Raw genomic sequence first — 22,709 nt, 5'->3', positions numbered from 1 at the left:
CTTGAGGTGTAAGTATATTTTGTATTACAAGTTTTGATATTATAAAGTTAGATATGAATTTGTCATATGTGTGTTATTATATTTGTCTTCTATACCCCTAACTTTTTGCTTTAATCTGTTTTGAAATGCTTTTCTTACTGGTGTTTTTCTGTTTTTCCTTGCTTCTTTGCATTGTGCTTCATGAAGTTGTTTGGTCTGTAGGGACTCAAAACTGATTTTTCCACGCAAAGTTGTAGATTTTAGCATTGTAAAGTTTCTTTGTCCTTCCTGATATCGAGATTGTACCTCTGCTTCCTCCTTGTTTCTCTTTGTCTAGAATGATACTATCCATCCCCTTGTTTTTAGCCTTTTTGTGTCATTTTTCCTAAGTGTGTTTTCCCTATACAATGTAGATTTAGGTTTTGTCTGTGACTCACTTTGAAAATCGTTATGTTTTAATTGGTGAGTTAAGCTTATTCATATTTATTGATATGACTCATGTTGGTCTCAATTTTGTCCTGTTGTTACATTTAATAAGTGTATCACATTTGCTGAATTTCTCTATTTGGCCTTTTTTGGTAGGAGGCGAATAGGAAATTCTGACGTTTTTGTTCTAGTAATTACTTTTATACTGATATAATGGCATTAGTTGCCCATTTCCTTATTTAACTCTGTATTTGATTTTTCAGGTTTTAGTGACATTCTTTAGCTTGTTATTTATGTGGCTGTTTCTGAGCTTTTTTTTTTAATATAAAGTAATTAATTTATTGGCTGCCTTGGGTCTTTGTTGCTGCATGTGGGCTTTCTCTAGTTGCAGCAAGCAGGGGCTACTCTTTGTTATGGTACACAGGCTTCTCATTGCGGTGGCTTCTCTTGTTGTGGAGCATGGGCTCTATGCACGTGGGCTTCAGTAGTTGTGTCTTGCGGGCTCTAGAGCACAGGCTCAGTAGTTGTGGAGCATGGGCTTAGTTGTTCCATGGCATGTGGAATCTTCCCAGACCAGGGATAAAACCCGTGTTTCCTGCATTGGCAGGCAGATTCTTAACCACTGTGCCACCAGGGAAGTCCTGAGCTTATTCTTATTTCCTGTATTTTTCTCTCCTGTTTTCTGTAGTTTTAAAATTACATTATTTCTGTTTTACCAGGACATGAAACATTGTATTATTCTTCTATCCTTATTTTTATCTTTATTTTGGTCTTAGATCTACAGTTAGATGTAGTCACTGTTCAGTTTTGGTTTTTTTTGCCGGTGTCTCCTGTCAGATCTTGATTGTTTAAAGTTTGTCCTCTTCTAGAAGGTTTCATTAGTTGTTACATTACCTTAACTTTGTGAATATCTGAACTGGTTTGCCTTTTTCCATAGCCTGTACTTAAAGGATTATAAGTAAAAGTTAAAATCCCTCGACTCGCACTTCCTTTTCTTGAAAATGGTGCTCCACTGAGCTTTGCTTTGTTTATTGATGACAAAGTCTATTGCCAGACCTACAGTTTTGTTTTTGTTGAGACTTAGTCTTTTTGTCCAGAGGATTTTTGTTCATTTTAGTAGTTTTACTATGGTGTGTCTTAGGACTCTTCCAGCTCAGTTTTTCAAGGTTCATGGTGGTCCTTTTGAATATGTGGATTAGGTCTTCTTTTATCTCTGGACAATTTTCTTAGATTACATTTTTTAATTTTAGATTTATTCTGTTTTCTATTTTTTCTCTTTAGAGACTACGATCATATGTACATATAATTTTATTGTAATTTTTACTGTATTTTTGCAGACTACTTTTTTCTCCTGGGTGGTGAAACTATAGGTGTTTATTTTTTCCGTTTGCTTCTCTGTATTTTCTTTTTTTAACTTTTTTTTATTGAAGTATACTAAATTTACAATATTGTGTTAATTTCTGCTGTACAACAAAGTGATTCAGTCATATATATAACATTCTTTTTTAAGTATACTTTTCTATTATGGTTTATCACAGGATATTGAATATAGTTCCCTGTGCTATACAGGAGGACCTTGTTATCCATGCTATGTATAATAGTTTGCATCTGCTAACCACAACTCCCACTTCATCCCTCCCCCAAAGCCCTTCCCTCTTGGCAAACACAAGTCAGTTCTCTATGTGAGTCCATTTCTGTTTCATAGATAAGTTCATTGTGTTATATTTTAGATTAAAGTGATATCATATGGTATTTATCTTTCTCTTTCTGACTTAACTTCACTTAGTATGGTAATCTCTGGTTCCATCCATGTTGCTGCAAATGGAATTATTTCATTCTTTTTTATGGCTAAGTAGTATTCCATTGCATATATATACTACATCTTCTTTATCCATTCTTCTGTTGATGGACACTTAGGTTATTTCCATGTCTTGGCTATTGTGAATACTGCTGCTATGAACATAGATGTGCATGTATCTTTTTGAATTATAGTTTTGTCTGGATATATATCCAGGAGTGGGATTGCTGGATCATATGGTAACTTTATATTTAGCTTTTTGAGGAACTTTTATATTTGTTTCCATGGTGGCTGCACCAACTTATATTCCCACAGACAGTCAGACTACCTTTTATTATCCAGAATTTACTTTCTTATTCAGTTTTCTTTTTTTTTAAAGTTTCTTTTGTTGTTCTTTTTGCTGTTTTATGCCTTTTTTTTCTCTCATTGCTATTTATTAAAATTTCAGTCAAGTCTGTTTTCTTTTTGGCTTATTAGTCTGCTTGGGCTGCTATAACAAAATACCACAGACTGGGTGTCTTACACAACGGAAATTTATTTTCTCACGTTCTGGAGACTAGATGTTCACGATGAAGGTGCCAGCAGGCTTGGTTTCTGTGCGGCTTCTCTCCTCAGCTTGCACACAGCACCTTTTCTCTGTGTGCAGGTGAAGAGCAAGTGAGTGCTGGTGTGCCTTCCTCTTCTAATAAGGATTCCATTCCCACTAGGTTAGTGCTTCACTGTTTTGACCTTGTTTTACCTTCATTACCTCCTTAAAGGCTCCATCTCGGAGCACAGCCACATGGGGATTAGAGCTTCACCTGTGAATTTGGGAGGGAGACACAGTTCAGTCTGTATCGGGGTCCTCGTAATATAAGTCCTAAAGTCACTTTGTCTTTTTTACAGTTTCAACCAGCCCTCACCTCCTTAGTTCCCACAGTCTACAAGTTGCTTCATTTGGGTTCCCAGTAGTCTGAGCTCTGTCAGAACTGAGACATCATCTTGGTGTTTTGCCACGCACAGTGAAACTTTTTGTTTCTGGGAGTAATTTTGTGTTTAATCATCTCTAACTCCTGTATCTCTTCTTTACATGTATTTACCACAGTCTCCAGCTGACTGTTTTCATAGATATGGGCTCTATCTCAGTTTCTTCTGTATTTGAATATTTACTTCCTTCCTTAGTGGTGATTTGAAGTTAGTAGTATTCTGTATCTCCTAGTTGTGCCGAAGTCATGGGTTGTTGTAAGTAATTTTATTTTCTCTCCTTATATTGATCTTTTTTGTTTTTTGGAGGATTCATTGAGAGATTCAGATTTAGTTTGTTATTCTTCAGACATTGGAAACCAAATGTATGTATTCTAATAACAGTTTCCTCTCCCTTTTTCCACTATACCGAGCTTTTTCTTTCTTGTTTTCATATTTTCACCCGAAACCCTAGAAATAGAAAAAATACATACTTGCAGTTATTTTCATCCCTGAAGACTAGACAAGAAGACAAAGTCAGCTACAAACAATGTAGGGCATTTGTATAGAGGTCTCGTTTCATAAGAAATTTGTTAATGTTCATATGGTGAGATTAACTTTTCTTGTTTCTAGACGTCTGGAAAACTGATCATATGAAAGAAAGGAGCCAAGAACAGCAGCCGAGACATGTGTGGGACGTTGTATTCATCAATAACAAAATGCTGACTAAAGAGCGAGGTAATGTAATAGGAAGACCACTTGACTTGGACACAGATTCTTTTCCTTCCAATAAAATACTCTGTCACTGTGACTCATGTGGAATGAGCTTCAACTATGTTTCAGGATTGGTTATCAACAGGAAAAACTATTTAGGAAAAAAGACTGATGAATTTAATGCCTGTGGGAAATTGCTGCTCAATATTAAACATGAGAAAACTCACACTAGAGAAAAAAGTGAATTTTTTAAAAATGAGAAAACTGTCAGTCATGATGAGGATCCCATTCAGCTTGAGACAATTCAAACTTTCAAGCAAAATTTTGAATATAGTGTATATCAAGAAACCTTCCTTGAAAAGGGAGTATTCAATACACCCAAGCAAGAGATCACTGAAGGGAATGACTGTGAATATGATGAATATGGGAGAAGATTCTGCGATAACTCATCCTTCATGTTCTGTCAGCTAACTCCCTCAAAGGAAAATCACTATGAGCTCAGTGATTGTGGGAAGTCCTTATGTATGAAGTCCACCCTTTTGAAACATCATGGGGCACGTATGAAACACTGTGAATGTGATGAAAGTGGGAATAATTTCAGGAGGAAGTTGTACCTCTCACAACTTCAGAAAAGTCATAAAGGAGAGAAACACTTTGAATGTAATGAATGTGGGAAAGCTTTTTGGGAGAAGTCACACCTCACTCGACATCAGAGGATACACACAGGAGAGAAACGCTTTCAGTGTAATGAATGTGGAAAAACTTTCTGGGAGAAGTCAAACCTCACTAAACATCAGAGATCACACACAGGGGAGAAACCCTATGAATGCAATGAATGTCGGAAAGCCTTCAGCCACAAGTCAGCCCTCACATTACACCAGAGAACACATACGGGGGAGAAACCCTATCAGTGTAATGTATGTGGGAAAACTTTTTATCAGAAGTCAGACCTCACTAAACATCAGAGAACACACACAGGATTGAAACCCTATGAATGTTATGAATGTGGGAAATCCTTCTGTATGAATTCACACCTTACAGTACATCAGAGAACTCATACAGGCGAGAAACCCTTCGAATGTCCTGAGTGTGGGAAGTCTTTCTGTCAGAAGTCACATCTTACACAACATCAGAGAACTCACATAGGAGATAAACCCTATGAATGTAACGCATGTGGGAAAACTTTCTACCACAAGTCAGTACTCACCAGGCATCAGATAATTCATACAGGGTTGAAACCATATGAATGTTATGAATGTGGGAAAACCTTCTGCTTGAAGTCTGACCTCACAGTACATCAGAGAACTCACACAGGTGAGAAACCCTTTGCATGCCCTGAATGTGGGAAATTTTTCAGTCATAAGTCAACCCTATCTCAACACTATAGAACCCATACAGGGGAGAAGCCCTATGAGTGTCATGAATGTGGAAAAATCTTCTATAATAAATCATACCTAACTAAACATAATAGAACACATACAGGGGAGAAACCCTATGAGTGCAGTGAATGTGGGAAAACTTTTTGCCAGAAGTCACAGCTCACTCAGCACCAGAGAATTCACATAGGGGAGAAACCCTATGAATGCAGTGAGTGTGGAAAGGCTTTCTGCCACAAGTCAGCTCTAATTGTACATCAGAGAACACACACAGAAGAAAAACCCTATAAATGTAACGAGTGTGGAAAATCGTTTTGTGTGAAGTCAGGACTTATTTTGCATCAGAGAAAACACACAGGAGAAAAACCCTATGAATGTAATGAATGTGGAAAATCCTTCAGTCACAAATCATCCCTCACTGTGCATCACAGGGCTCACACAGGAGACAAATCTTGTCAATGTAATGAATGCGGGAAAATTTTTTACCGAAAATCAGACCTTGCTAAACATCAGCGATCACACACAGGAGAGAAGCCCTATGAATGTAACATATGTGGGAAAACTTTTTCTCAGAAGTCAAACCTCATTGTACATCAGAAAACGCACACAGGAGAAAAGTCTTGTGATTGAAGTAAACACTAGAAATGTTGAGCCACAATTCAGCACCTGTTCCACTTCAGAGAATTCACTCTAAGGTGAAAATTCTGTTGACATCCTGAATGTTCAGTAATCTTCATCCACAAACTGGCCTTATTTTACTCCAAAGCAATGACATGAGACAAATCCCTAGACTACAGCAAGTGTAGGACAGTCTTGTTAAGAGTAACTGTCCGGTGAATGTCACATAACTAATACTGGCATAAAACCTCACAGATTTTTTTGATTTTGTAGAAGTTTTAGCAAAAATAGAAACCAGGTTATGTCACAATTTATACTGGGGAGAAATCTGTGCATTTGAGACATTGAAGTCAGACAGAACATCTTATGGCTTGGAGATTTTCTTTAGAGGTAATGTAACATTAGAAGTTAGAAGTTGTGTTTTGGTTTTGATGCCATAGTTATTTTTAGGAAACATAACAGATTGTAATTTATATAAGTATAATGTACAATGTACACTTTAAAAATGGAAACCAAGAATAGTAAAGTAGACTCACAAGAAATTGCAATAATAGTCCATAGAATTCTCATGTGTCCTTTATGAAGCTTCCTCTAATAGTAATGTTATATAACCATAACATATCCTCAAGTACAAGAAATTGATGGTACTCTACTAGCAAGTCAGGTACAGACCTTACTCAGATTTCAGCAGTTTTTACATGTACTCTGTGTGTTGGTGTGTGTATTTCTATGAAATTTTATGGTTTTTACATTTGAGTAACCTTCAACACAGGTTATAAAATCAAAAAGGAATCTGGAGTCTGTATTAGATGAAGATTACAAAGGAATTAGGATTTCACCACAAGTTTCTTTGTGTTAATAATCATAGCCTTTCTACCACCCTAATTCTGGCAACCACTTGAATATGAAGCTTTTTAAAAGCAGAGATAAATTGAATGATTACGGCAACAGCATAAACACCCATGAAATATCCTTTAAGTTCACAGGACTTAGGTATGTACGTTACGTAAACTATATATGTTTCTCACACAAAATGGAACTTAATATAATTGTGAATAGAAAATAGATACTCCTAGTTTAGCAGTTGTTATAACATTAGGCACATCTCCCATGTGTGTAGGGCCTGGAGCAATAGTTTAAAAGGAAGCCCACAAAGCTAATGTCTAACTTTTTAAAACTTATAAATCAAAATAACAAAATGTTCAATAAAATGTATTCTGTGTATGGGGATATCCTGGCCCTAGTCCCATCATCCCTTTTCTCTTTTCACCCATGGTTCATTGCAAACCATGATGTGCCTTGTGTGTATATACAAATGTAAATACCCTAGCCTTCAGTCTAAATTTGTCCAAACCTTGTGTAAGCAACTGCTTTCCAAGACAGGGTCCAGGAAAGAAACCTCAGACTAGATGACACTCAGGGCTGTAATCTAGACTATAAATTCCAGGGTCTGATGTACCCAGAGATCTGCCTGTTGACTCTATGAGAAGGAAAATTGAGGCTGGAGCAGGGCCAGAGTAGAACTAGAGCAGTGCAAAAATGATATGCTAAATTACACTATCAGATTATGTAAATAATTAGGTTAAGCTAACAATCTAAGATTACACAATCTAATGATCTTAGATGACAAACATAGTCTAAGCTTCCATCTTAGGAAACTAGAAAAAGAAGAGCAAATTAAGTCCAACGAATAAAAAGCAAAATAATGAGAATTAGGGCAGATATTAGAGTAATTGAAAACAGGAAACCAATAGAGAAAATCAATACAACCAAAAGCTAGTTCTTTGAGAAGGTCAGTAAAATTGATAAATCTCTAGCCAGGTTAACTAGGAAAAAGAGAAGACACAAATTGCTAATATCAGGAATGAAAGAACCATAGTTGCTGATCCCATGGGCACCAAAAGAGTTATAGAGGATTGTTATAGACAGCTCTGTGCCCACAAATTTGATAACCTAGATGAAATGGGCCAATTCCTTGAAAGACACAATCTGCCAAAACTCACAGAAGAGTAAGTCTGAATAGGCATATATCTATTCAAGAAATTGGAAAAAAAATTAAAAAAAAGAAATTGAATCAATTTTTAATCTTCCAAATCAGCAAGTATTAGGCCCAGATGTTTTTCACTGATGAATTCTATCAAATTAAGGAAGAAATTGTATCAATTCTCTACAATATCTTACAGAATGTAAAAACAAAAAATACTTCCTTACTCATTTTATGAGGCCAGCATTACCCTAGTTATAAAGCCAGGCAAAGGCTTTACAAGAAAGAAAGACTACACACCAATATCTCATGAACATAAATGTAGAAATCCTCAACAAAATATTTGCAAATTAAATCAAACAATGTATAAAAAGAATTACATGCCGTGATCAAGTGGAATTTATCCAGGTATGCAAGGCTGGTTCAGTATTTAATAATCTATTAATGTAACCCATCATGTCAACAGGCTAGGGAAGAAATATGTGATCATATCAATAGATGCAGAAAAACATTTCAAAAAATCATAACACCCGTTCAGGATAAATAAAAACTCTCAGTAAGCTAGGAATACAGGGAATGTCCTTAACTTGGTAAAGAACATCTATAAAAATTCTACAGCTAGCATCATACTTAATGGTGAGAAACTAGATATTTTCCCAGTAAGGTAAGGAATAACACAAGCAGGTCCCCTGTCACTACACCTTTCAGCATCCTTCAGGAAGTCCTAGCTAACGCAGTAGGAAAAGTAAGGGAAATAAAAGGTACAAATTTGAAACAAAGAGATAAAACTATGTTCACAGATAACATGAGTGTGTATGTAGAAAATTCCAGAGAATCAACAAGAAAACCTCCTGACACTGTTAAGCAGTTCCAGCAAGGTTACAGGATATGATGTTCAGGCAGGTGATAAAAAGACATGAGCTAAAAGGAGCAGAGACACAGAACCTTAGGTGCATGCTGCTAAATGAAAGAAGTCAATCTGATTCCAACTAATGCATTCTGATTAAGGCAAAACTATGGAGACAGCAAGAAGATCAGTGGTTGCCAGGGGTCCAGGGTGAAGGTGGGAGGGATGAAGAGGTGGATTACAGAGAATTTTTAGGACAGTGAAACTATCCTGTAGGGTACTGCAATGATAGATACATGTCATTGATTTGTCAAAACTTAGAAAATGTAAACCACATTAGGGTCAACCCTAATGTAAACTATGGACTTTAGTTGTAAAAATGTATCATTGTTGGCTCATCAGTTGTAACAAATGTACCACACTAATGCAAGATATTAATAATTGGAAAACTGTGGAGGGAGGTGGAGGTGAAGGGGTATATAGGAATTCTGTGCTTCCTGCTCAATTTTTCTGTAAAACTACTCGAAAAAAGTGGAGTGTATTAAATAAACAACCCTGCCACATGTAACAGTATAGATGAGTCTGTGAGGATGCTTTCTTATATATTTACAAAATTAAAAACTCACATTATTCAGTGCCAGTTTTGCCATGTGGGGGTGGGGTGGGGTGGGGAATGCATTCTCAGAAATCATATATTGACCACCACTAACGCATATTTTCAATTACAGCTTTCTGCTTTTCTACGCCTTATTATCTTTCTTTTTATAAGCTCTTTATTGGAATATAGTTGCTTTACACTGTTGTGCCAGTTTTTGCTGTACAACAGAGTGAATCAGCTGTCTTTATACATAAATCCCCATATCCCCTCCCTCCTGCGACTCCCTCCCGCCCTCCCTAGCCCAGCCCCCTAAGTCATCACCCATCATCGAGTTGATCTCCCTGTCTTATGCAGCAGCTTCCCACTAGCTATCTGTTTTACATTTGGTAGTGTACATATGTCAGTGCTACTCTCTCACTTCGTCCCAGCTTCACCTTCGTAAGCCTTATTATCTTTTTCTGGAATTATCTTAAATTCCTTACCTCTCATTATAGCATCTTGTTTCTGTACTAAAGTTTTTGTTTGTCACTCATATGTTTTTGCACTGCAGCTATAATCAACGTTAATGAACATTTGGGTTGTTTTTATAGTCTTCAAAATGCTTAATTAATTTTTAATTTTTATTTATTTATTTGACTGTGCCAGGTCTTAGGTGCAGCACACAGGCTCTTTTTTGTGGCATACAGTATCTAGTTCCCTTACCAGGGATCAAACCTGGGCCCCCTGCATTGGGAGCGTGGAGTCTTAACCACTGGACCAGCAGGGAAGTCCCCCAAATACTTTAAATTATAGCAAATTAAGGCCCAGTGTAATAGATCTCTTCATATCTGAAACTAAGAGGGCCTCTAATGGCCCAATTTCACGTTCCCCTCCCCATTCTTGCCCCACAGGTGAGGTCCTGTAGTCAGGCAGTCCTCCTTCCCTATCAAGGGGACTAGGTGTAGTTCTTGCTGTTCCCTGAGTAGCAAGTTTCACTTCCCTACCAGCCCGCAAAATTATTCAGAAAAGCTGTTCCCATCCTCTTACAGGAACCAGAGGGTCGTTGCACCCTCTTGACACTACAGAGTCATTTCCCACAACCCCTAGTTTTTCCCTCTGTTCCCAAGTGCGATACATGTGTGACCCTGGATGGCACGTGGTGTCCTCTTGCCTGGCCTGTGAATACGCATAACTAGTAAACTTACGTCGATCTCATCTGTCCAGTGTCAGGTGTCATGTGTTCAGCTATTCCACTACCCCAGGGCAGGAATCCTGCCGCCAGCAGAGTGACTAGGAGGCAGTTAATATGATTGACATCATGAGAGGATTGTCCATCCCAGACAGGTCAGCTGGCTGGTGCTAGGTAATTGCTGTTGGCTAGCTGGTTCTGTGGTGTGGCAGAGGCCACTTGGGACAGAACGGCCAGTTGCTGGCAGGCTGGCACTTTGGCCTGCTCTGCTCTGTGCTCTTTTTCGGGTGTGACTATCCCTTCCCACTCTAAGAGGCTGTTATTACTTGGAGAGAATTGTTAACTGGCTCTGCCCTTGTGTGACTTGCCATTGGGTTCAGTCTGTTTGGCAGGTGGTCTCTGAGCTACTATCTATGAGGTCGGCTGCTGGACTTTGATACTTTTGCTTGTAACCACCCAGAAGGTCCATGCCATGGTGATTGGATAGAGACAAAAACTGAAAGCCAAGACTTTACATGGCTAGAAATCCAAAATAACTAAGGCAATTTGCACAGTAAAAAAGGAGAGAGAAAGAAACCTGTATGGCAGAACAAAAGAGACAGTCATAGCAGACAGAGGTTCAGTCAACCAGCCTCTGGGTTATGGGCCCAGCATGTTTTTGCTACACTACCTGCTGCTTATGTCTATGTTGGAAAAAAACAAAACAAAACAAAACAAAAAACCTATGCCCATGGTTAGAAGGGAAAACTCCCATCCTGTGGCACAGCAAAGAGGTTAATTCAAATGCAGCTTAAGCCTGGCATCCTTAAGCCATATGAAGCAGCCATTGCCATGGAGCAGGCCCCTAACCTTGACGATCCTGATTGGAGGTTCCCTGGAGAAAGAAATTTCCAAGTTAGATTAAAGAGAACCCCCCTGAAGTATATCCTGTAGCCACAAAAAGAAAAGAAATGGAAAGAAAGAATGAAGGGAGGGAGGGAGGGAGGGAGGGAGACGGAGACAGAGACATAGACACAGGGAGAGGAAACAACAAAATAACTGATATGAAGGTCCACAGTTTGTTTTTTTAATTGAGGTATATAGTTGCTGTACAATATTATATAAGGTCCACACTTTGACCCAATTGGAAATGCAGAATTTACTAAAATAATTCATACAACAAAAGATAAAAGGGCACTGATTGGCTTTTGTACCTTCCAAATTAACTTTAATATTAACTTTAGCATCTGCTGAAATGTACCATTGGCAAACTTTCATGGCCCTAATACAGGACTGAAATTATAATTATACCTGGGCATCCCACTACATTTAATCATGTAATCCCTTAAAATCTTAGAGGAGTTATTGAATATAAGATAGAGTGCTGTAGACTGAGTTGTGTATTCCTTCAAAATTCATGATGTGGAAATCTAATCACCAATGTGATGGTATTTGAATGTGGGGCTTTTGGGGGTGGTTGGGTTATGAGGTCAGAGCTCTAATGAATGGAGTTAGTGCCCTTATAATAGAGACTCCAGAGAATTCCCTTGCTGCTTCTGTCATATGAGGACTTAGGAAAAGACAGGCATCTGTGAACTAAGAAGTGGGTCCTTGCCAGACACTGAATCTTCTGGCACCTTGATCTTGGACTTCTCAGCCTCTAGAACTGTGAGAAATAAATTTTTGTTGTTTATAAGCCACCCAGTCCATTGTATTTTTTTTTTTTAAGATTTATTATTTATTTATTTTTGGCTGCATTGGGTCTTTGTTGCTGTGCACAGACGCAAGGGTTTCTCATTGCCATGGCTTCTCTTGTTGTGGAGCACAGGCTCTAGGTATGCGGGCTTCAGTAGTTGCAGCACGTGGGCTCAGTAGTTGTGGCTCACAGGCTCTAGAGCACAGACTTAGTAACTGTGATACACGGGTTTAGTTGTCCCGTGGCATATGGGATCTTCCCAGATCAAGGATTGAACCCGTGTCCCCTGCATTGGCAGGCGAATTCTTAACCCCTGCACTACCAGAGAAGCCCAATCCATTGTATTTTATTATAGCAGCCCAAACAGACTGAGTTGCTTAGGACAAATAGGATGTTTCACCTTAACCAACAGAAATACTAAGTTTCCCATGGTCATAGTACACATTGATTTAATTTTAGCATAATCCCATAGAAGGCATGGATGCTCTGATCCAGTTGAATAATAAAATTACATTTTTGGCACTAATTACATTTTGGCACTTACAAATCGGGTTGACAAAATAGGACCCCGCTGTACCGTACGCCCCAATTGAAACCATTGTAAAGACCTATCTAAACGAGAAGTGATTATCCCCACTGCTTCTGTGTGTAGTGGTCCGGTTTAGCTTATTCTTAGCCTGGAAGTAATGATGTACTTCACAATGGATTATCACAACCATATTGCTGTGGCCCATCTGTTAAGGCCCAGTACCCAATGTATTAAAATTAATGCTTCCATCCAAATAGCAGGTAGGAAATACTCTGTTACTCCAGGTTTGGCTAATATGTTCTGTTCAGTGCTCTTTTCACAGCTTCTCACCCACAAGTTTGCCTTCACCTCCAAAGGGACACAAGACATCTTTACCAGGCTACCCATGGAGTACCTCAACAACTCTGCCATCACACAGTCTTTGCGGGCAGTACCTTAGCTGCATCCGTTTTCTCCAGGAGCACAGGTATGACATTACATTGATGACATCCTCCTCTGAGGAAATTCATTTCACAAATTCATTTGGGACATGTAAATACTCACAGAAGAACCCACAGAAAGAGGCGTCAGGTATTCCCCACACATAATGCAAAGGTCTGCCCCTCAGTAAGTTCCCGAAAATTATTTGTAAACCAAGGGCTGCTCCATCCCTGACACCGTGAAGAAACAGCTATTGACTGTTGTTTTTCGTCGTCTGTTCTTAACACATACAGGGTTAACACAGATACATCCTTTAGTCCTTTTTGGGTTCTGTAGGCAACATATTCCACATTTACAATTTTTTTTTAATCTCACTAATGCTGTTACTTTCAAATCGGCACAACGTATATAGGGCGTCCTCCAAAAGCAGGCTCAAGAACCAATCCAAATGGAAATCAACAGGCACTCCCATTAGAGCCCTCAGAGACACTTTCACTGTGGAGGCTTTAGCAGCCTCCTCTCATGCCTCCTGGAATCCAAACCAAGGCTACAAGGAGTACCATGCTGGCGGATGAGGCATTCCATAAATCTGGTGATGTTGGTTTTGACAGATGCATTGCAGGCAGGGAAGGCAAGTCCACGTACGCCAAATCTTCTGACAGCAGGTGCAGAGCACTTTCCATTTTGTGATGGGAATGGTCTAATGCAACCAGCCTGAGAACAAGTAGCTTAACAGATCCATCCAGGGAATGGTGCCAAGCTAGTTATCGCTTGGTGGTCTCCACTGTCAGCAGATTAGGCACTTAACAGTGACTTGGCCAGATCGGCCTTGACAAGTGAAAGTCCACTTTGCTGAGCCCATGTGTAATCTCCTTTGCTGCTGCGGCCAGTTTGTTCATGGGCCCCCTTGGCAATGACAGAAGTGGCTGGGAAAAGGGGCCAACTGGCAGAAGGAGATTGACATCCATGGAATGTATCCTTCACTTCATTATTCAGTCCTCTGGTGAGGTCCCCCTTTGGTGAACATTCACATGGTACACAAATACCTTAACTCTGTGCCTGGACCTGCCCCTCTTCCCCAGAACTCCTTTTCGAAGATTTTCCAGTGTACCTCTTCTTAGTCCTTGACCATGTAGCCAAACCATTAGCCACTGAGCAAAATAAGTGTAGACCCTTAACTTTGGCCATCTCTCCTTCCAGGCACACTGCTCACATTTCTGCCTCTTTGAATGATTTCCTTTCACTGCTTACTTTGAGGACCATCTCAGTGTGGGGCTGTGGTGTTGTATGCCATGCAAAATTATCTAACCCAAGCCTGAGGTTTTTCTTTCTCAGTCATCTGGTCATAGGGAACACCTCATGAGGCCGTAACTGTGGATTGGGTGTGGTGGTGAGGGGGGGAGGCTTAACAGAGATACTGAAAGTACTCATAGGCATTGAAAATCTCAGCTCCATTGAAATCTCTTATTTCTCCATCCCAGTTTTCAAGTTTTCTATTCCTTACCAATCAATGCCTTAACTTTAATGAGACTGTGTAAGGTTGGAAATTCAATTTATGTAGTAATTAAGCTACCCAGTGGACTTGTCACTGGCTTTGGCTTTCATAAATCTCAGCCCTGCTGCTTTAGAGGATGAGGTGCTTTCAGGATTATCATTGAAGCTTTCAGGTCCCTGTGTGAATCTTGAGCTGGGAATTTAAATCCTTGAACTTCTGATGTTCTTTCTCCAAAGTTCTCCAGCACATTTAAAAGTAAACAACCAGTCCCATTGTGCTTCTTATGTTCACTAAGATATCTTGGGGAGAAAACACTCGACTTCCCAGAGCCTTGCTTTCTGTAGGCACTTGGTTACCGGTATCTAAAGGTAGTAATTTGAGTTTCTTTATTGCCACTGCGTGTCATGGACTATCAGTGCCTCTTTACAACTGAAACAGGGTCTTTAATGGTTTTAAATCTAACTCTAATCAGATTACCTAATCTAAGAAAATCCAGACCCAGTTCAGAAAAGCCAGACCTAATTTGGTACAAATTTATGATTCAAGAAGGTTTTAATTAGAGACATAGAACCATAAGAAGAGTGTGTATGTCTAAAGGGATTTATTACAGGGCTTTGGCTTTCTAAACTGTGGGAACTGGTTAAGCAGTCTCTATAAGGTTATTGTCTTCATGTCTGATGAAAGCACTTGAAGTCCACAGGGCAGACAGTAGGGAAGGGAAGATGGATGTGACGTGGAAGAGAGCAAAAACAACTCACAACCTTGAGTAGCACCAGTGGGGATGAGTTAAAACTGGAGTCAGTTCTCATTGCCTCTGACCTTGATGGTGTGGGGTCCTGCAGAAGCTGGGTCCCTCCGTCACACATACCTGGTGCCTCCATTGCAGCAGCTGAAAGGCCCACGTGGAACAGTCACAGCCCTATTGCTGTCTCTGCCAATGAGGTGGTCAGTGGATCAGCAGCAGTCTGTGTGAGATACAAAATGCCCTCCAGGTCTTGCATAAGAATCTCTTTTGTGCTCCACCCCAATGGGAAACACCCAGGAAAGGGAACTCTGGGAGATGAAGTTCAGCCTTGCCTAGGTAACACATTACAAAGCAACCACATCGGTCTATGAAGGAACTGTGAAATCAGTTCAGTGAATCAGAGGTAATATTTTTAAAGAAATGAAACAGATAATATCAGGATTCATTATAGATATAGGTAAATACTGTTTTGTGAAAAATATTTATAATCAGTTGTATATTATCATGGACTGAATTGTTTTTCTTCCAATTCCATGCAACGTGACTGTTTTTGGAGATAGGGCCTTTAGAGAGAGAAAGTTAGATGAGGTCATGAGGGTAGGGCCCGAATCCAGCGTGACTGGTGCCCTTATAAGAAGCGGAAGTGACCCAGGGACAATTGTGCACAGAGCAAGGGCCGTGCAAGGACACAGCGAGAAGGCAGCCACCTGCAAGCCAAGGAGAGAGGCCTCAGAAGAGAGCAGACCTGCCAACATGTTGACCTTGGCCTTCCAGCTTCCAAATCTGAGCAAATAAATTTGGGTTATGTCACCTAGTCTGTGGTGGTATTTTGTTAGGCAGCTGAAATATTTGTGTCCCCCCCACCCCAATTCATATGTTGAAATCTAATCTCCAGTGTGACTAGAAGGTGGGGCCGTTGGGAAGTGATTATGTCTGGAGAATGGAGCCCTCAGAATGGGATCCCGCAGAGCTCCCAGCCTGGCCTCCACGGGAGGACACGATGAGAAAGTGCTGTCTATTAACCGGGAAGAGGGCTCTTGCCAGAATGCAGCCATACTCGTGCATTGACCTTGGACTTCCCAGCCTCTAGAACTGTGCAAAATAAGTGTCTGTTGTTTATAAGCTATCTGGTCGGTGGTGTTTTGTTACAGCAGCCTGAATGGACTAAGACAGCACATACGTACGGTAGTACACGTGTACAGTAAAGCCTGAATCAGTCTTCCGGCAGCTTTTTAAAAAAAAATTAAGACAGTTATTTTTAGGGCGGTTTCAGGTTCATAGCAAAATTGAGGGAAAGGTACAGAGATTTCCCATTTCCCACACATGCATCCCTCCCCTGTTATCAACATCCACCAGCAGAGTGGTGTATATGTTACAATTGATGAACCTACATTGATACATCATAAAAGTCCATTGTTTACATTACAGGTCACTCTTGGTGCTATATGTCCTCTGGGTTTGCAGAAATGGTGACATTTATCCATCATTGTGGTATCATACTGAGTATTTTCACTGCCGTAAAAGTCCTCTGCACTCTGCCTTCTGTCTCCACCCCAACTCCTGATCTTTTTATTGTCTCCATAGTTTTCCCTTTTCTGTAAACTCTATCCCACTTTAATACTTTCTTTTTTTGCCAAGGTATCATTTAGCATACAAAATATCTTACTTAATCTCTTTATTGTTTTATATTCCCTCACTAAAATATATACTCCATCAGAACTGGGGATTTTATTTTACACACTACTATGAATCCAGTGCCTAAAACCATCACGTTGCTAATAATGAATGAGTGTTGAATGAATGTTTGTATTGGATCATGAATTTAAATGTGTTTCTTACTGTAAATTGGGGTAGAAGATATTTGCAGACTTTGGCAGTGTCTTACAAAACTAAACACAGTCTTATCATACAATCCAGCCGTTGCTCACCTAGAGAGCAACTCATTACTCAACTTATTTGAAAACTTACATTCACACAGAAGTCTGCATGTGAATATTTATAGTAGGTTTATTATTTCCAGAATTGGAAGTAACCAAGATATCCTTCAGTAGGTGAATGGATAAGCAAACTGTGGTACATCTATACAATGGAATACTTGGAATATTATTCAGTGATAAGAAGTGAGGTGTTAGGTCACTAAAAGTCATGGAGGAATCTTGAACTCGTACTGCCTAGTGAAAGAAGCCAGTCTGAAAGGGCTAGACAGTGTGTGATTCACATTATATAACATTGGAAAAGGCAAGACTAGAGAGACAGTAAAAATATAAGTATTTCCAAGAACTTTAGGGGGAGGTTGGGAGGGTTGAATAGATGAAGCAAAGAATATTTTTTTCCTGATTGGTGAAGCTCTTTATTCTGTGTAATACCATAATGATAGACACATGACATTATACATTTGTCCAAACCCACAGAAATTTACAGCACAAATAGGAAGCCTTAATGTAGGCAAAGTTAAAAATCATTGAGGAGTTCAAGGAATGCCAGGAAGGATTGCAGAGTCTGGTAAGAGAATCTATGTAACAACCTCACTGAAGAGGGGTAGGGGTTAGGAAGGGAGTCCTGACTAACTTTGGAAATGAGTGGAGACTGTTAGCCTCAAAGAAAGAAACTGCACATAAGCACTCTAGGTGATAAAGTTGTTTTCCATGGAGTACAGGTTAGCAGTTCTGAGACTGCTATACATTCATACTGGAGTGAAACAGTTAAGTAAGTGGATGGCAGACGAGGAGCCAGGTGTATCACTATCGCATTGGAAGGTTACATACCAGCAAGAAGAGGAGGCTGGAATGATCCACATGGTACTGGGTTAGAGTTGGAAACATCACTATGAACTCATGTTTATTTATTATAGATACATGTGGTTATATATGGGAATTATATAAATAGGCTTGTATACACATTAGTATACACAAAATCCTCCCTTGCTCTGTCATCTGAGAGACTATAAAGGCACCAGTACCCGAGTAGCAGTATGTACATGCAGTGCCCAGATCTTGGTTTCTAAAACCACTTTCCCATGAAAGGAACCAGGGCTTCTTGGAGAAGTTGCTGATTGTAGGACTTGGGCAAGAAATATATAGAAGGAGCCTGGAGCATCTTATTGTACCAGAACATAAGAAAATGTTCAAAACAAAAAATACCACCTCGATGAGGATATGTCAGTGGGTCACAGGGGCCAATCACACTGTTATAAATTATTGAATAAATGGGGAGAATAGACAGCTCCTATGTAGAATTCCAAATAATTTATGTAGCTTGCCACCAAGGAGGAAGAGCTTAACTCACCATTTCTGTGGCTGTGCATGGTTACCTCCTTCTAAAGTATTTTGTATGGAAAGGAGGACATAAAAATGTAACTTAACCATGGAGAAACCAGACAAACAGGTGATCAAGGTCAATATCCACAGGGATAAGTCATGCTGATAGTATGTACCTGTGGTCTGATGTGATGAAAATGGCACTTTGTCTGTGTGCTCTTCCCAAATCCCACAACCACAGTTTATTCTTAAGACAAATTTCAAATTTCAGCTAAGAGGCATAGTGAAAGATTCTTGACCAGTACGTCTGAAAACTGTGAAGGTTGTACAAAACAAGCAAAGTCTGAGAAACTGTCATAGCCAAGAAATGCTTAAGTTGACATGACAACCAAATGTAATGTGATATTCTGGATGGGGTCCTGGAACAGAAAATGACATTAGATGAAAACCAAAGAAATCTGAGTAAAGTGTGGATATTAGTTAATAGTAGTTTATCAATATTAGTTCATTAATTGTAACAAATGTACCATACTGATATGAAAATGTTAATAACATGGGGAGCTAGATGGTGTGGGTTCTATGGGAACTCACGGTACTATAATCTGTTTTCTATAAATCTAAAAGTATTCTAAACTTAAAGTCTGTTTATAAAAATGTAATGATAGAATTAGGACATCATTATTTTGCAACCTCCAGTGAATTAATGGCATCATCAGTTGTTACATCACAGAGAGAGACTACTAGTTAGCTATATGCCTCGTGGTGAAAGAACACATCTGCATATAGTCTTGCTAAAGTGATCACCCCTCAGCGTGGTTAGGCCTCGCAATCCAGCAGCCAGTTTGCATGGAACACAGAGGGCAAAGGAACACAGTGACTGCACCATGAATATGTGATCAGCAAAATCTGGACTGCACCCTCTCAAATGCCCCAGGTTTTTCAAGCCAAATTGAAACGAATAGAAAGATAAAGAAGAAAATCTGTAGGAAAAGAAATCGAAAGCCATGATGAGTTCTTATTTTTTTGCTTTTTCAAGTGGGAGAGACTAAACTATAATTCTAGAGGTGCACACTCAGAAAGAAACACAAAAAGAATGACTAAAATTCAAGATGGTATTGCTATGGGGAGAGGTAAATCGGGCAAGGGAAGGATTTTTAGGGTGACTGGTAAAGTTCTATTTCTTGACCTAGTGGTGGTTACTAGGATGTTTGCCTAATAACATTTATTTATGCTATATATTTGTATGGTTTTCTGTATATGTGTTTTATTTAATAAAGATTTTAAAGAATTGAATATGCAGGATAAATTGAAGGGCAGTTGAGGAAGGGAAACGAGGAAGGAGTCCTTTATAATAATTTAGATGAGAAGTGATGAACACTTAGTGTGAGGAAATGGTGGTGTGACGAAGCTCTGAATAAGAGAGGAAGGCAAGAAGCATCATGAGCAAGATTGAGTGTGCATTTGGATGTTTGGTGTGAGACAGAGACAGATCAGGGAATAGGTATCTTATATCACAAAAACGTGAACTTTCCTTCTTTTGAAAAGAGCAGGATGTAATAATAGTTTCCACAGGGAACCAAAGTTCAGAGCTGAGCTTTGTTCTATGCATCTTCCTTGAAGCTTCCTTCCACACTATTCTTCTTATCAGTCTGATTGTTGAACGCAAAAAAATTTTTTTCCTTTTCTTCAATTCTGCCTCCCTCTACTAACTTCAGTCCTTCAATGTAAGTTCACAGTCTGCTATCTATAGAATAGACGCTAAGGAGTTTTAGGTCTCTTCCTTCTTCATTTTATGAGAGCATAATATGTAACTACATGCGTGCATACATATACACATTTATTGAATGGTTTCTTGGCTGTTATAGTTACTTTCAATTAAAATGACCCTTATTGATATTGACTTGTAATTTAATAAATGGTAGAAGTATAAGTGCCTATAAATGTAGAAGAAAAGGCAAAAAAATGTGTCAGATATAAACTGGCATCTACTAACAGCTAAGCATAAAAGATGTGTAATTTCTTCAACTAGTATAGAAAGGTAAAATAAATTTTTTGATTAATAGGAATTCAGATTGAGATATAGTAATTGCAGCAGAAGCTGTAAATATCCTCCACACCATACATCATCATCAGTCTTTCAGCTCAAATGACTGAACATACTGCTGCCAGAAGTATTTTCTACTTCCAAAGTCGCAATCAAAATTTCAAGTGCCAGAATAAAGTCCACTGCAAAAACAAAAGTAATAGCTTCACTTATGATGACAGAGATTATCAAGGTTTTAAATGCCTCATCTTTTTTTTTTTTTCACCATAGCCATGGATGCTAGCAATTGCAACGCAGAAAATACCTAATTTTCCCCTTGCTTGTACACTGCTTTTGGTGGAGGTAATAAAAACACAAATTTTGCTGGATATTGGCATAAAGGTGTAGACATGTTTATTCCAAAGGTGAACAAAGCATGAATGAGTCTAGGGAAGATGTTGACCGTGCTGCCCATATTTTGCGTAATGCTTGCTGTTCAAATAGCTTCTAATGTTCTTCCTGTTGATGTGGAAGTAATTGTCATGAAGTTGGTATCTTACTTCAGCATTTATATTATTTGAATCGAGTGATTAAAGGATTTTTGTGGTTTTTATTGGCATTCAGTATTCTTCATTTCTCTTACATGCAGAAACTCACTGACTAACAAACGCAGCTGGAAGAGTTCTCAGTTTATTTAAAGCACTAAGTAATATTTTAATTCTCAAGAAAAGGCTCCCAGTTCTTGTTTAACCTTTTAAATATTCCACTGAATGAAGATAACTTGCTTATTTCTTGTTCATAGTTTTCAATATCTCTTTAGGATTATGGAAATTGAAAGAAGAGCAAAAGTGTTATTGAAATATTCCACTGTTTAATGGAACTTGGTGAAATCTTCATGTCAGACTGTTCTTAAAAGGGAAAACATTACCTGTGAATAGGAAGGTAAATTTTGACTTGCGCATAATCGTTATTGTACTTGCCATGACTGTATTTTGAAGAATTTGATTCTTTCACATGAATGTTACTAACTGCTCTTATAGCATGAGGATAAGTGGAATTATCATATGTAGTGTTAAAAAAGGAAAGGAAAAAGTTTTCTTTTTGTCAGTGGATAACATGTTCAAAAGTTGTTCATCAAGAGATCCAACGTAATCCTGAAGAATGGAAATGACAGGTTGTGCCGTGAATAATGGTATTATTGTGTTTCGACAAATCACACGTGAAGAGCAATTCCCAGAGTTGTTAACTTTATGTCATTATGTCTGCTCCTAACGCTAAAGTTGAATGTCTTTTCTCACGAATGAATGTCCAGTGGAGGAAGGATGAAATAAGTTGAGATGTGACTAGTGTAGAAGATGTATGTTATAATGAAAATGGAACAATGTAAATGGATGGTCTCTCGAAGAAAGCCTATAATTCTACAAAACCAGCAACTGTTAAGGAGAGCCAATGTATCAGGGAAATATAATGAAAGATATGAAATTTAGATACTTATAGTTTATTTCAGATGAACAACGAATAAAAGTATGTCTCATGGCTTGTGCTTGCTAGATCTGGCAATTCTACCCAATGTGCCCAGTCTCAGACCGCCCCCCCCCCTTTTTTTTTAAAGTATAGTCGATTTACAGTGTTGTGTGAGTTTCAGGTGTACAGCAAAGTGATTCATATACATATGTGTATATATATATATAAAACTTCAGTTATAAATAATGTATATGTATATACTTTTTCAGATTCTTTTCCATTATAGATTGTTACAAGATACTGACTATAGTTCTCTGTGCTATACAGTAGGTCCTTCTTATTTATTTTATACATAGCTTATTTTATATATATATTAACCCCAAACTCCTAATTTATCCCTCCCCTCCTCCCCTTTAGTAACCATACATCTGTTTCTATCGCAGACCCTTTCCTAATTGAGGTGGCTCTAACGCTTTCAGGAAACGTCCTGCGCGCTGCTTTCCAGCCCAGGACGGAGCTGGCACGCTGGGCCTTCTGCGCATGTGCACTGCCACCTCCCCGTCCCTTCCCCCTCGCCGGCGAGTTCGCGTTCCAGGGCCGCGGTCTCGCGAGGAGGTGGTTCCGGAGCCTTTGGCCGCGGCAGGCCAGGGC

The 22,709-nt window shown here is 39.0% G+C and overlaps 1 protein-coding gene across 1 annotated transcript in view; it reads left to right on the top strand.

Moving 5' to 3' along the window:
* The window catches only part of LOC130853480 (zinc finger protein 33B), a 74,101-nt gene extending 64,788 nt beyond the window's left edge, over nt 1–9,313 (top strand). The window contains exon 5 of the mRNA XM_057735437.1: nt 3,779–9,313. Within this exon, the coding sequence (XP_057591420.1) occupies nt 3,779–5,865 (2,087 nt within the window). The 3' untranslated portion in view covers nt 5,866–9,313. The remainder of the gene's footprint in view (nt 1–3,778) is intronic.
* The last annotated feature ends 13,396 nt before the right edge of the window (nt 9,314–22,709 follow it).

Source organism: Hippopotamus amphibius, chromosome 5 (assembly GCF_030028045.1).
Source record: "Hippopotamus amphibius kiboko isolate mHipAmp2 chromosome 5, mHipAmp2.hap2, whole genome shotgun sequence".
NCBI lineage: Eukaryota > Metazoa > Chordata > Mammalia > Artiodactyla > Hippopotamidae > Hippopotamus > Hippopotamus amphibius.
This window is presented reverse-complemented; position numbering and strand designations above follow the sequence as displayed.